This window comes from Physcomitrium patens, chromosome 14 (genome assembly GCF_059467195.1).
Source record: "Physcomitrium patens ecotype Gransden chromosome 14, ASM5946719v1, whole genome shotgun sequence".
NCBI lineage: Eukaryota > Viridiplantae > Streptophyta > Bryopsida > Funariales > Funariaceae > Physcomitrium > Physcomitrium patens.
In genome coordinates, this window is record NC_143423.1 from 8,482,640 (window position 1) to 8,498,301 (window position 15,662).

The 15,662-nt window shown below is 40.0% G+C and overlaps 2 protein-coding genes and 1 long non-coding RNA gene across 3 annotated transcripts; 1 reads left to right on the forward strand and 2 right to left on the reverse strand.

Moving 5' to 3' along the window:
* Positions 1-6,601: 6,601 nt before the first annotated feature.
* On the forward strand, positions 6,602-13,911 carry LOC112291301 (scarecrow-like protein 32). The gene is made up of 2 exons (XM_024538489.3): positions 6,602-9,225; positions 9,658-13,911. The coding sequence occupies exon 2, from the start codon at positions 9,915-9,917 to the stop codon at positions 11,961-11,963; it is 2,049 nt and encodes a 682-aa protein (XP_024394257.1). The 5' UTR covers positions 6,602-9,225; positions 9,658-9,914; the 3' UTR covers positions 11,964-13,911.
* Positions 12,306-13,171, reverse strand: LOC149987837 (uncharacterized). The gene is made up of 2 exons (XR_016506320.1): positions 12,965-13,171; positions 12,306-12,820 (listed from the first exon to the last, which is right to left on the reverse strand). It is a non-coding gene; the product is annotated as an uncharacterized LOC149987837 (long non-coding RNA).
* Positions 13,342-15,271, reverse strand: LOC112291302 (protein STRICTOSIDINE SYNTHASE-LIKE 10). Its single transcript, XM_024538490.3, has 4 exons — positions 14,806-15,271; positions 14,435-14,698; positions 14,136-14,303; positions 13,342-14,027 (listed from the first exon to the last, which is right to left on the reverse strand). Exons 1-4 carry the CDS (start codon positions 15,240-15,242, stop codon positions 13,607-13,609), a joined length of 1,290 nt encoding a protein of 429 aa, XP_024394258.1. The 5' UTR covers positions 15,243-15,271; the 3' UTR covers positions 13,342-13,606.
* Positions 15,272-15,662: the final 391 nt, after the last annotated feature.

The following is a 15,662-nucleotide window of genomic DNA, read 5'->3' on the forward strand; positions in this document are numbered from 1 at the left end:
GATAATGGATTGACTAAAATAAAATATTATATATTAATTCATGGTGCTCCATTGAAATTAATAGGATTTTGGTATGTCATTTAAATTTATTTGTTTAGTATGATATAAGTATTTATATGTGCCTTCCTTGTATCTCTTCATAGCAAATTGTTTTGATTACTTTATCAAAAGTATTCAAATGATTAAAGAAATTCTTTTATCAAAATCTCATCTCAAAATAATGGACTAAGAATTTGTCTATGATATTAATTTCTACTTAAAAAGTACCAATGTTAATCTCAATTAAACCAAATAAGTCTTAACAACACTCTTTCATAATGTGAAATTATAAATTAATTTGAACAAATCCCTCATAATTTGAATATTCCATGTCTAATGAGATTTTTTTTAGAATACCATTGAGAATCTAAAATGGTTATCTCCAAGTCAAATAACAAAGTATTAAGATTTTTTAATGGACTTCTAAGTCCTAGAAGAAGCTTGCTTTGAGGCTACTTTATAGGTTCTTCAATAAAAACTTGTTATTTAGAATACTACCAAATTATCTTTAGCAAGTAGTGTTTTGATTTTGAATCAAGTTTTCATGGCATCATTATAGTATATTGCATCCTATTAGAACCTCCACCTACATTCAATACATAAAGTTTTTTTTATTAATCTCAAATTATATTTTAAGTAGCAAACAAAGAGATTGCACATGCTATGTAAAGATTGCCTAGAGTTTTCTAATCCTATTATAGAAACTTAGAGGCTTGAAACTACTAGATCCAAAAATGTAGATATAGGCCCTCATAAAAAAAATTGTTTGTTTAAGGACTTCTACCAAGGTTTGCACCTTGAAAAATCTTGATCTAATATAGGCTCTATTTCCTACAATCCAAACAAGGAGGCACATAGCTAACTTACATCCACTTTGTCTTTTCTACTACAATTGTATACAAAGAGAGATCAATAGTATAAAAAGCCACTTAAAGATATGAATGATCATTTGTCAAGGCTCGGTGTTTTAACAACCTATCTATACTAATACTATGGCTTGACAAATATTTTTTTGGAATGTCAAAATATGCAACTATAACCAAATGATTAGTAATTTTTCTTATTCTTTTGGTATTACTTGGATGTATTATGGAGTGCTATAATTATAAGACCTTTAAAATGTATATCACTACTTTTGAAAATAAGAGTCAAATCTTCTATATATTATCGGTCAAAGACATATAAAGCTCCAACTTGTTCAAATCTTCCAAACAATCTCCAATTCTTAGAATATAATTCAAAATTTGACTTTTTTTTAAACACAAGTGGATAGCTACTTTTAATGTCTCCAATTAATTGGCACAATTGTTATAGCTTCAAGGCCTTTTTGAATGAACTAATTTTAAATATTTATATTCCAATCTTTATTAATTGATCTCTAAGACATCACTAAACTTTAGTTATATCATGTTTGTATAGTAATCTCAAGAAGTGGATTCTAACTATAGTCTACAATTTAAAATATGAGAACATAAAATAAATTTTTTTAATTAGTATTGTGTGCACTTTCCTCTTTGGTTAAGATGATTGGCATTGGAAAGTAATATTTCTTCTTCTAGAAGTCACTTTCTTCAACTACTCTATAAAATACAATTATAGATTTATTCCCTCCACTTAAGTCCAATGTTCTTATTTATACATCAAACAAAAATAGCTAGGTCTCTATAGCCCAAAATCAAAGTCATCTATTAGAATGATATAAGATCCAAATAAGTCCATAAAGTTATAAATGCTTTTATAGTAGATAGAATGATATAAGATCCAAATCCATAAAGTTATAAATGCTTTTATAGTAGATAAACTCAAGTGACTTACCTACAAGTAATTGGTGTGCTCTCATAGGATTCTTTAGCACTTTTTGTTGCTGCTTTAATGAAGTTTTAGAATCCTTAGAATATTTTTTACAATCCTATAAAGACACAAGGTTAGTTTGATGTGAGTTCACTCTGATATGGTTGGCACTTAGACATATAACCTCCTTCTCTTTACTAGTGATGCCTTATGTACAGCCATCCTTTGGCAAGTTTGGTGCACTTGATGTAGATGGTTCTTTGCAATGAAAAAGTTTGATATTTTTGCAGTCATTCATTGAGCTTAGAGATACACAATCTATGCTGGTATAATCCACAGGAATCACATACTTAGCTACATTTTCAACTGTAGTATTAAAAAAGAAAACAAAAACAAAACAAAATAAAACAAAATTGACAAATGATTTCAACATACTATAGTGTCATAATAATGTATTTTGTTCAAGGGACCTGAGTTCACCATTGTACAAACTGGCCCCTACACTCCTTGCCTTATCTGTCCATTGAGGAAGCAAACATTGTATTTATTTCTTTTTATTAATTTAACACTGTTACTTTAAACTAAAATTGAAAAATATATGTGAATGATCATAGAACATAAAATGTAGGACCATTTCATAAGAGGAATATTTTAAATCATCTTAGATATTACTTAGAAAAAATAATTACCAAAGTTGGTAATTTGATTACTTTTAGGAAACTTTCTCCCTATTTTCTTCCAATTTTGTTGTTGGATTATCATCATCATCATAGGACCTAAAAAAAATTTAAAACAAATCTACACAATAAAAAAGATTAGTTGTAAGAAAAAAAACCTTAAAGAACCTTCTCATTGACCAAAATCAAATTCATTGTTGCCATGACCCCCAGCAAAAACCCTTGCAGAAAAACTTCAAGTTTACTATTTGCACAACAAATCATTAATCACACTGGTTCTTTGCACATGATGAACGAATGAGTGAGAGCGAGGGATGCATGTGTGCATGAATATTATCAAGACAAAGGATTGAAGACAAAAGGAATTCTTCACTAAATTCAGTAGGAATGCTTGAAGTCAATGATGGCAGCAAAACACTTTTCAACTTAAAAATAAAAAAATAAATAATAAATAAAAATAGGCAGTCGTAAGGAGTCCACTGAATCCAGAAAAATGGTTGAATGAATCATTCATTGATGTCGATCATATATTTAGTGTAATTTTTAAGTTAGATTTTTACAGATCCAAAACCTGGAAATTAATGAGATCAGATTGTTAGTAGTTCATGTGAAATATAGACCATATTTGTTGAGAGTTCTCAATATTGTAATTTGAACAAATTTCAAAGCTTTGTTTTTTTTAAAATTACCATTCAGGTTAATTTTACACAAATTAATTTTAGAGGTTATTTATAGATTCAATTAATGTGAATTTCGGTCTTGATGAATCTGAAGGTTCATAAAATTTAATAATCTTTAATAATGTTTCAGAATATTGGAAATTCACAAGAATTATTTTGATGTTAATAAATAAATAACTATATATGTATAATTTATGAATTTTATATTATTAAAATATTGAGTTTCTAAGATTGGAAACCTTTTTGATTTTTTTATTATCAATTTTTCAAAGAAATAAAATGATAAAATTAAGCTCATTAAAAATAATTTAAATCCCTTTCAGTTTTAAATGCTTGATATTCCACTGGTGACTTGCACTCATTATTTTGAAACAAGTAATAATTAGTTTACAGTAACTATGTTATTTAATTTAGTTAGGTTTTATTCATGGTATGATAGTTTGGAATTAAATACACTTTGAATCACAATTATTTTAACTTTTATCAAGATTTTTTTTATAACTTATTACTAATTCTATATTAAAATTGTTAAAAAAAATATAACCATGTAAATTTTCATCATCAAATATAATTCAATATTTATTATGTAATGATTCAAATTATTTTTATTTTAAAATATATATATATATATATATATATATATATATAAATGTATTTTCCAACACTTCATCATATTTACATTAAAAAATCAAAAATAATTGAACACATTTATTTATTTATTTATTTTTGTTTACAATTTTTTTGAAATAAAATAAATCATTTTAAAAAAATTATAAATTAAAAACTAAAAAATACCAGTGTCTTTGTTGTAAAACAATGAAGAAAAATAAATAGTTCCCTTGTCATTCATGTACTCTACTTCTTCTTTGTTTCTGTCTTGGTCAACATTTCTTCAAGAGTGGTTGGTTTCTGACTTAGCAACCTCAAATTAAAATTTTATAGCTTTTCTGCAATTGTAATACTTTCCTCTTCTCCTTCAAGACAAGTTGTGGGAGGAATGATATATATATATATATATATATATATATATATAAACATATAGATAAGTTAGTCAGAATAACTAAGTCAAGGCAGGCTGGACAGATGGCTATGCTTCTCTTTCTTTGTCATTTGTTATTGTTTTTGCTTCTTTTTTCACAATGGTAATGGTGGTGGTGGTGGCCTTGTCCCACTAACACTGCCACTTCTCTGCCATGGCCTCGTGCAAGCATCCAAGTCCCTGCACCTCCCCCACCCTGCATTCATCCGCTCATCCATCCACACAAGGCATTCACTTCATCCATCCATTTCATGCATGGTGTTAGCATCAGCATTGCGATTATAGTTGGGGGGGAGGGACAGTGTGTGTGTGAGAGAGAGCGGGGGCCAAATCTGTGAAGTGAGATACACTGACTGGAAGAACTGCAAAATGAAACAGAGGGGAAAGAGGGGCAAATGAACGGGGCAGAAGCCATCAATGGAACAGAATCTCCTTCAGTTCAGAAGAGAATGAAATGCAAAATATATAGTAAACAAATAACTAAAAATCCAAGGGGGAACCCTCCTGGAGTTGCTGCTTTAGGCACTGACCACAGCATCACTGTCACAGGCAGCAGAGGAGGGAGGAGGAGGAGGAGGAGGAGTGAAGAGATATATAGATAAGGAGGTGGACGAGATAAATTTATCCCTCCTCTGTGTGTGTTTGTGTGGGTGTATCTCTCCGTCTGTCTCTAAGTACGTACGTACGTATGTGTTGGTGAGAGTTGGAGTGAGGGAGGGCCCTCTGTATTCTGCTCCCTCTCCCTTTCGTTCTCTATCTCATTTTTCTTCATATATATATATGGATATACATGAGAGTAAAGTAATAGATAAATCTCTCTGACATACTGTCAACCTCCTCCTTCCTCCTCCCAATGCATGCAAGAATGAAAGGAAAGGAAGGAAAGAAGGAAAGAGGTAGAAAAGGACCTCCCCATCACCAGCCTGCTCCGTGTCTGTGCCTGCCCTGCCCTGCCCTGCCTGTAGGAGTGTGTTGGAGTTGCACCACCAATACATCCCCCCTGCGCACCCACCCCACCCACCCCACCCGTTCCCACATCAGCATTATTACCTCCCCTTTCAACTTGGAAAACCATCCCCACACAATATATATATATATATATATATATATATGTATGTGTGTGTGTGGATGAATGAATCGCCACCAACCAGCCTGGAGGAGGAGGAGGAGGACTGTTCTTTTCCCTTCCTTCTTCCTTCCTTTGCCTCCAACATCACCACACTATTTTTACGAGTGATCAGCAAAGGTGGAGGGTGTGTAATTTAACAAAGAAATGATATGGGTCAATGATATGGCAATGAACTAAAAGGAGGTCGACTTCATCAAGCTTGAAAGATTGAACAAGTTTGAAAGATTTGTAAGTTTGTGATTGGAGGTTGTAGGTTTAAATTCTAATCCTATCAATTTCCTCTTTTAAGGTGCCATATTGGCAGCTTAGAGATGGACAAGATTGAGTTGGTTAGAAAGGGAGAGAATGTAGCTTCTTTATTCCTCCTAAGAATTTGGTGAAGAATCACATGAAGGTGGTTACATAATTCCATGATTTTTTGAAATTCATTCTGTGACCCATCCTCCTCCTTTATTGCCCCTAGTGTGTGTGTGTATATATATATATATATATATCTTTAGATGTCCTCCTTCTATTTTATTTTTTGTTTAATTTTGTATTTTGGAATCAAGATTGAAAACCAAAAAAATTAAGAAGACAAACAAACAAACAAACAAACCTCTTCTTTACACAACCTTAATCCACTATGTATTACTGGCTTTGAGCTTTAAGTATAAAATATGTATGTTGCAATGAAGTCTTAGTTTGAGAAACACTTCAAACTTTCACTCTTTGTGAGGAACTATTCTGATTGCATCAAATGATTTATTTTTTATTACTTCCAAGGTCTTAATAACAAAAAGTAAAAACTTTCCAATAGTTCGGAAACTGCTGCAAGGTGCAGGGCAAATGGACATAGAGACACCAAAGATTTGATACTATCAACAACCGAGTGGATTTGACTACAACAGCATAAGCAGCCAAGGGCAATGCTTTTACCTACTCTACACTAAAAAAATCACGCTGAATAATACAGAACTTGTAGAGGAAAACAAAGAATGGTTGCAAAAATACACACATTCCTAATTTGGAAGTACAGCATAATTCCCTTTTATTAAAAACCCTGAAAAATCCAGCCAAGTATAAAAACGGATGCTGTGCAGGGGGGGGGGTCATTAGTAGGCTCATGAAACATGTGCCATTAACTCAAGCTGAGCTGGTGGCGTCAATGATGCGGCACCCATGGCAATAGCACCAGCAACAGCAAGAGGAGAAGTGAAGAAAGGTGGAAATTTGAGCAAACACAAACACTTTTTATTTGCTGCCTTCCCTTTCTCCTGCTCTCTCCTTCACGCTCTATTTACTTCACAGCTACTTTACAGAGCAACTCCAGGGATTGGTATCCTCTGTGGATGAAAGTTGTTTGTTTATTTATTTATTTATTTATTTTTGTTGCATTTGGTATTCTATTCTGTGGGGAACTGATTGATGACCAGAAAGAATGTTGTTTTTGGGAATACCCAATCAAGCTTGCACAGAATGACAGTGCCAGCTAGCCACGAACTAGTGGGTTTCCTGCATGCACTAGCGTTGTAGCGCTTTCAACATGATGGCCGTAGCTGCCGCAACCAGTTGCAGGGCATCGGGAGTGAGTTGTAAAGGAGCTCATCAGTATCAGCTACACACACACCCCCACTAGACAATCTCTCTGCAGTCCTGGAATGGGGCTTCGTTGTGAGTCAAGAAGTTTGTGTGTCTTCTAACCTCTGAGTGTGTCAGTGAAGACAGTAAAAACAATGCTATGAAACAGTGAAGGATATCAGTAACAATTAGTAGCAGTGTTAGATGTGGTCGGTTGTGACCCGTGCGGGGTGGAGATACGCTGCAGGCTTTTGCCGTTGAAGCCACAGACTACATGGTCTTATCGCCATATAAACTTTCTTTTTATTTTCTTTTTATTTTTACTTGCCTCGAACATGCTCCCAGTTTGAGTTCGGAACCTTGCGACTGCTGTTGCAACAAGCTGAAGCCAGCGAGCCATCTAACTTCACCTGAAGTGAAGAAAGGTGGAAATTTGAGCAATTGTAGAAAGTGGTAAAGAAACTGTGAGCGTGAGTTTTTCCGTTTGTGTTGAAAAGCAGTAGGAACTAACATGCAATAGCCAAAGCCGCGAAGACAGCCACACTTGTGATTATTCTATTACATGGTGAAAGCAGCCAAATTTGATCTAGTCGGCCCCCAGAAGTTGGGACTTGTACACACAGAACATTTTATATGTCCAGCGGTCGCAGCGATACTTGCATGAGCCTCGGAAGAGATTTGCTTCTCCTTCATCTCCAGTCTGGTTATGAGAGTTGTATTTTCCACTGTGTCTGTGTTTGTGTGTGTGTGTCTGAGCATCGTGTATGGAGACGTCGCTGGGTTTGAGCACGTTGCCGGTATCTTCGTAGTGATTTTTAGAGGAGTAGAAGAGATTCGTCCTAGTGTTAACAGCTTTCCTAATTAAACGATGATCGTTGTTGATGTTTGGTGGAACTGACAATTAGGGGTCGCTCGTGATAGGTTCCTGGTTGGAGATTTTGAGGACTGCGTCAGTGCCGCCGGGATTTCGATAGCTTGTAATGCAGCTTCTTATCGTCTGCAACTGGCGCTAGCTTTTGCAAACACATTCTGCAGCTTCTCATGAGAATTTAATTCTCACTCTTTAGTGGCAAAACTGTAGTCTTCCATGTACACTGCAAAATGCAACGGGCATGGACTTTCTGCTGGAGTCAGAAACGTGAAGTCGGCGAAGCTGATAACACGATTTCCTACCCTTGCCAAACTTTTCCAAATCGTCACTCCACATTACGAATTTCATGGTGATTGGTCCTCGGGTGAAAGTAGCGGCGGTTTCGTGAGCTCAAAGCGACGGTGGCTATATCACTCTCAGACGGTCGTCACTGTGCGTTCTTGTGATCATTAGTTTTAAGCACTGAGTATTCTCCCTGGTCTTCTTTGAGGTTAGGGGAACTACGATAACCTATTTACAAACCGACTTCGTATACATTTAGATCTTGGTAGTCTTAGTTTTCAATCCTAATAGAGTAGCTAAACTGTTGCTGGGAATTGTGACAACCAAATCTGATATTTCTTCTTCGAGACTTTCCACTTCAGAGTTCCCCAGAATTCCCAGAAATATCCCCATCATGAACAACAGGCCTTTAGATGCTCCATATGTTGCTGCGTAACTCGTGGAGGTAGTGGTAGCAGTTCCCACAACACCCTGGTTCCACATTATTTTTCATGAAGTATTTCCTGGAATTAGATCTCTATTAAGTAGTGTCCTAGGAGAAAGTTATCCTTGCATTGTTTAACCTGAATTTCCATTTTCTTGTGGAATTCAGTGACGCGATTTTCAGGTTCATCCTGAGTAGGTTTCTTACTCTCTAATCGCTTGCTGTCGTATGAGTTTGAGTCACTACTGTAGCTCGAGGTGGACCTTGGTGAGTCTGAGAGTTCCGACGCCAGAGCTCTATTGCAGGATGTTTCGGCATTCCAGTTTGTAAACAGGGAAAGTGCCTACGAAACCAATTTGTGGCTTACGCACATTCATGGCATCGGCCTTGGACTCGGAAACTTAGAGGATAAGTTATCAAAGTGTTGCTACACTGCAACGTGGACCTCTTTGTACTGACGATTCATCATGATGAATTAGTTCCTTGCACGCTTCACTGTACGAGGGTATTGGTCCCCGCAGTGCAGAAGAGGGCAGGAAGAAGTGGTTGCTCGAAAACACTGCAACACTTTTCGAATTGTCTGATGATGAGGTAATATTTGTATTGACGCAATACCCACAGTTGGGGTCTGTAACGAGCTTGTACAAGTCTTTATCATTCTTTTGAATGCAGCTAGGGCCAACCGAGGCTGGAGCTGATTGCTACCGTTGCAAGTTTGGTTCATTCATCCACGGTAGGTTATCTTATTCCTTGCTGATTGGACACATTTTATGTGAATGCCGCCTACGAGTTCACGGTTGTAGGCCTGCACATTGCTGTTGCTTAATTTTATGTCTTGCTCCAGTAGGTGGCGACATCGATCTCTGTCCAATTTTGTCCTCTTCGCACGGAAAACCTGTAGATGAGAGTCAGGATAGTGACATCAACGGTCCAGCCCTTGGCCTGCTCATATACACTGACCCTTTACCTTAGCACTTGGGAATTTATTGAGCTACATTTGCATTGTAATGACTTTCCCCAAGAAATTTCATCAATTTACATTCTGATTGGGTGGACAATGCGTTTGAGAAGCTACAAAAGAAATGGATTGCACTGTGTAAGCTTTTGTCTATTTTTGCAAATGAACACTGCTGACATTTAAGATTATGTCACTCCCGCCTGACAGGAGGATGGCGCCAAATCTGAGGAAGACTAAACCAGCAGAAGTGATTTTAGGGTGGTCAGCGGGGTTCTCTTGCCTTATTAAACCTGATCATATACACACAAATCAAGGCAGTGCGCATTTAAGAGCTGTTGATTGCATCGCTTGAGATGTGTGCTCCAGCCATGGATGGTTCATGAGAGGTGGGCGCAGACGTAGAGGAGCATTCATCGGAGTCGTTCAAATTGGACAGCTTCTCACTGATACTCGTGAGCGCCTACATGGAGCACCAGAAAGGACTCTCGAACGATACAGACTCAAAAACCTCAAATGCATCAAGTAAAGCTGAGCACGAAAGCACTGGATTTTCAGCTACTCCAGATAAGCGCTTGTCTAGCTCAGTGTTTGATGCAAGTCTAGATGCATCGCAACTAGATTTGGATTCACACCTCGATGCGCTTCGCTCTCAAAACTGTCGAATGGATAATAATCCTCTTGGTTCCGACTGCGATATTCTATGGAACCAGATGCAACTGCAGTCCCACAAGATGATGCCCCTTAGCTGTCTGGCTTCCGACCAGAGGCCGCGGAGCATAATGTCCAGAGATAGATTTGGTATTTCATCGTCAATTGAAAATTACACCGATTCCTCCCTGTTTCGGTTGTCAAGTAATCTGGGTGGAGCTCCTCAATCAATAGTTAAACCCGAATTGCTGTGGAATAAATGCGAAGAGTTTGCACACGATGCTTTCACCGAGTCGACAACAAGTCCGGGGGAGATGGCATCGAAGTTTTTGAACATGCAAACGTCAAGGCAAGGTTACATGCCAGTCCAAATTGCCAGCAGCAGCGGCACGCATGCTGAAGCTGAGGTTAACCCACCAGCTGAGAAAAAAATGAGATCCATGATGAGGATGCCCATAGTTGGAAAGCAGGAATATTCCTTAGACCCCATTCAGTGTCCACAAGAGCCGGGACAAGTTCCAATTTTTCAGGGAGAAGCCCTGGAAAGCTTCATGCTATCCAACACAACAAAATACATCCTTCCTCCACAGTCTGCAGAATTGGAGAAACAGCAGAGGAGGCGTTCAGAGGAGAAGGCGAAACGGATTCAAGTGCTTGGGGTGCGAGGAGTGGGAAGTGTCATGGGCACTAGGGAGTTGAACACCATGGAGCAGCTGTTAGTTCAATGTGCCACTGCTCTTGAGGTTAGTGATATAACATACGCGCAGCAGACAATCTTCGTGATCAACAACATTGCTGCCGCGGACGGTGACCCAAACCAGCGTCTGTTAGCCCACTTTTTGAGGGCGTTAATTTTGAGAGCGTCGAAATTCACGCCTCATCTACTACCTGGAAACGACAACCCTCACACGAAGAGCCGAAAGCTGAAGACCGTGCTTGAGCTCACAAACTACATAGATGTGATGCCCTGGTACCGGTTTGGTTTTATTGCAGCGAACGGGGCAATACTTGAAGCTTTTGAGGGGAAGGAGAAGGTGCATATCCTGGATTTGAACATTAGTCACTGTATGCAGTGGCCTACGTTGATAGAGTCGCTGGCTGAGAGAAATGAAGGCCCACCACAGCTGCGGCTAACAGTGTGCGTCTCCAAGGCTCCCATCCCACCATTGCTTGATGTCCCATACGATGAGCTCATCATCCGTCTGGCTAAATTTGCACGCTCCAAAAATGTTCCCTTTGAGTATCAATTGCTGTTCGAGGATATTGAAAAACTGGATGTTTCGAAGATAGGAATACGGGAAGGGGAGGTTCTTGCTGTGAATTGTCTGTTTAGATTACACTATGTGACTGATGAATGCACAGAGCTGTCAACCTTAAGCCCAAGAGAAGAAGTTCTATACTTTATACGGAAATTGAACCCAGCAATTGTAACTTTGACGGAGGATGATGCCAGTCTGACATCACCGAAACTCGTAACGAGATTGAAGGCCGCCTTTAATTATTTTTGGATACCGTTTGATGCACTGCACACTTTACTGCCAAAGGAATGCCAGCAGCGTTTGCATTGTGAAGACGAGGTGGCCAACAAGATCGAAAACTTGATAGCGTGTGAGGGGAAGCATCGAATTGAGCGAGTGGAGGCAAAGGACCGATGGGTTCAACGCATGAAGAGAGCCAGATTCCACATGGTTTCATTCAGTGAGGATGTTGTGACCGAAAACAAGCTCATGCTTGGGGAGCATTCAGGCTGTTGGGGTCTCCGTAAGGATGAAGACGAGGATGTTCTGTTCCTCACATGGAAAGGTCATAATGTAAGCTTCTCAACGGCATGGTTGCCTGCCAATCCGCTTCTGCCCCTTCGATGATCCTTGGTAATACTGGGACAGATACGCTTTTAGATTTCTTTTAAGAATTCATCAATAATTCCTTGACAGGCCTCTAACTGTACTTATTTTACCACCAGGGCCACTCATTTTAATGCACAAATAGAAACTGGTCACTACTTTCTATAAAACCCATGTCTGCGTATACACATTGTGTGCTTAACCCCTATGTCCCTGCCCCAAGTCCCGGCTGGTTGGGATTTATGAACTGCACGACAGACGCTGATTGAATGTTCTCAGTGCATTACTAATATGAAAGTCTGATCTATAGAATCTCAACCAGTGAAACATGCAGTCATAAAGGTTCCATTTCCCTGGTAATGATGCTTGTAATAACAGCAATAGCAGACTGCTGCACAGATCATGACTTTATTGTGCAATCAAAACTAGTGTGAAATTCACTTTTTTGAGTCATCAATCACAGGGATTTCATATTTAGGGCGTGGAGGGCAACATTCAGAATAAATATGCCCTGCACTTTTATTTCACAGTGCAATTCATTCACAGGAACAGCAAACTATAACGCTTGTCTAAGTAATCATGGTTTTGTGAAGAATCTAGTAAATTATTGCAGCGTTCAGATGGGTTGATTGCACTTCTATGAGTAATACCTGAGAGATTGAAGGACACTTTCCACGCCATATACATTTGAAGTGGGAGATGTTACTGGCCATCGCTTCGGCTTCGTCAACATGGAGAGAGGGTGGTGAAGGGGAGGGTTATGACGTCCTGCGACCGTAAAAGCGGCCCCGACTGAATGCTGAAGTTAGAGCTCAAGAATGTCGCTTGTAACGCAATCTATGAAATCCGCACCTTGATTACATTTGCAGTTGGGGTATCTGTTGATGTCAAGGTATTAGCGTGCCGGTGTAGTCCATGGGGTCTAAATAATGCTCATAAATCCTCAACTGCACAGGGTTTGAAATTGGAGTTATATGGAAGGACTTAAAGATTCAGCCACAAAATTTGAAGTTGATCCAAACCTGTGAATGCAGCTGCTTGCCTCGACAGATAGCTGAAATGGCAACTTGTGGCACTCCTCCAGACGTGACGAAAGCTAGTGCCAGCGAAAGAAACAGGGTCCAAAAAACTGGCCTCCATTTTACCTTGCTTTCAGCATCTCCCACTAGTCTCCACAGCGGTTCCAGACGAGGATGACGGCCCAACAACAGGAAGCCTCTCCTCATCATCTGAAGGTTATCCACACTTGGATACTTGGTCCATAATTCGGCTCTTAGCACTGCAAAGAGGGCACAGAAGAGAGGACATGGGGATGTGGCTGTGGGTAGTAAGAGTCGCCATTTTCAAACAGATGAATAGAGCAAGAAGGGAGCCCATTACTTCAGCACCATTGCAAGGGTGAGTTCAATTGTGTTCAGTGACTGTGGAGTTTTGCAAATTTCATCTCTGAATCCACAAATGAATCGGTTGACGTTTATCCTCAACTCTTTTTACAAAAATCTGATTTAACAGAGCTGAATGAGTCACACGAGGACTCGTCGCTGTCTGTCAACCATTAAACTTCTCAAAAGTAAACTACCCAAAATCACTTGAGTTTGTGCTTCATCATCCAATACACGTTTTCCTGAAACATGAATTCCAACTGCATGATTGGGGTGATTCACTCATAAGTGACTTGCTGCACTGGCATTAAGAGGTAACGTCCAGATCGAAGGCATAAACACCGAGCTCATCCACAACACACCGTCCCGTTCGTCGGCGAAGCTCAGTAACCTTGCATTCTGACCCTTTCTGTCCTCGAAAGCTTCGATAGCCTCACCGTTTGGATTGAACTTGATGACCATGGCATCTGGAGTGCCCGTTGTAAGCCAAGAGATAAAATCGAACCGCAACGGCAGGCTATACAAAATCCGAAGAAGGTACCAATGATTGGCAAGAAAATTTTGTAACTTGGTCACGCGGCTGTGAAGCGCTACCCAAAAATCTCCTTCTTTCGTTCGCCGGATGTTGTCTGGAAAGCCTGGAACTTCAGCAAATTCTTCGAGGGTGCCTAGCTTGGGTCCTTTCAGCCAATACTTCCCAATCCTGCTAAGTAGGACACAACAGAGGATGTTATGATTGTGATCGAGCAAAGAGAGGACTTTAAAGAGCTCACAAAGTATATGGAATCAGGAGATTAAGCAATTCATGGACCTGGATTTCGATGTGTGAGACAGGAGCATAAACGAGCTGTCTAGTGAGACCGCAATTCCGTTTGGGTAGAACAATTCCCTCGCCAGCACTGTAGTCTGCTGAGTCTTGGGATCGTATCTCAACACTCTGCCGGACCTATCTTGCTCGAACGTTACGATGTTGCACTGACTGAGTTTCGAGACCGCAACATGCATGAGTTAGCATGATTCCTATGCACATGTTAAAAGAATAATGAAAGGAATAATTTAATCACATGATTTAATTTTAAAAGATAGCCGGAATTTGCGATGATCACTCGCCTTCTTGGGCGGCGCGAGCTGCTGTCGGTGAAGTAGACCGTCCCATTCTCGTCGAGATCCAAATCATTAACAAACCTGAACGGGACGCCTTCTGCTTGGGTACTGACAGGTTTCGCAACACCTCCTTGGGGACCCATGACGAGTAAGCCAAAGTACGCATCAGCGATGTAGAGGTTGTCGTGTTTGTCAAATCGAAGACCCAGTGGTCTACCGCATACAGGCTCGTTTCGAACTAAAGGTGGATGGACATCGCACACCTCCGTTCTGCACAATTACAAAATTACAGTCACCATCAACCCGCTTTCTTCAAATTGAGCCCTTTTCAATTCAGCGCGAAGATGGTCGACTGAAGAAGAGTTCTCTACACATGCCTTATGGAAGATGTAACCCCAAAAGTGTGCCATCGCGCCTCATCTCCATCCCAACGGAGGATGCGACCATCAGAAACGCCAGTGTAAGGTCCCGCCCCTGTAGAATCGAAAGCCAAGCTCTCAGGGCCAGAGGCGTCCTGCAAGATGAGCTTCTGCGCCTGCAGCAGCTTGTTATCGGGATCACACGGCCACTCGTTAATTCCCAGCATGGGCCGTATGTCAGAGGAATTCCAATTGGACCAGTCGAAGTTCAGGCCTGCGAGGGGACCGATCAAAGGCGGATCCCAGGCTAGCATGAGAACCACCACACCAGCAGCGAACCCCAAGGTCCGCTGCTGCATTGCAGTCGGCACAGCGTGCGCCACCATTCCGCAAAGTGCCGAGGTGAATCCGCAAGGGGTGACGCTTATGGTAGTGGCCACAGATCCATTGTCCATTGTCTATGCGCGCTGGAAAGCACTATGATATGGATGGATCGGCGCTGTGTGCTGGTGCTGGTGGGTGTGAATCCGTTGCTGGTGGGAAGGTGAGCAGCATTCGCTTCATGCCCCGCGCATGACCCCCGGTCGCTGTTCCGTGGTCTGCCAACTGTGCTCATGGAATGTGCGTTTCGAGCCTTTTGGATAAACGTACCAACCAGCCAAGGAATGAATGAATGAACGACTATATAGATGGATGTAATATTGATTTAATTCATTCATTAATAGGTGGATGGATGGGTGCGTCTCACCGTTCGTTGAATTTGTGGATTATCGGTTTTCTTCGTTTTGATTACATTTTCATTCGTTTTGAAGCTGCTTTATTAATCATAGGGATCTGTTTGGTTGTTTTGCTAATTGTTTGACTTGTGTTGAAGA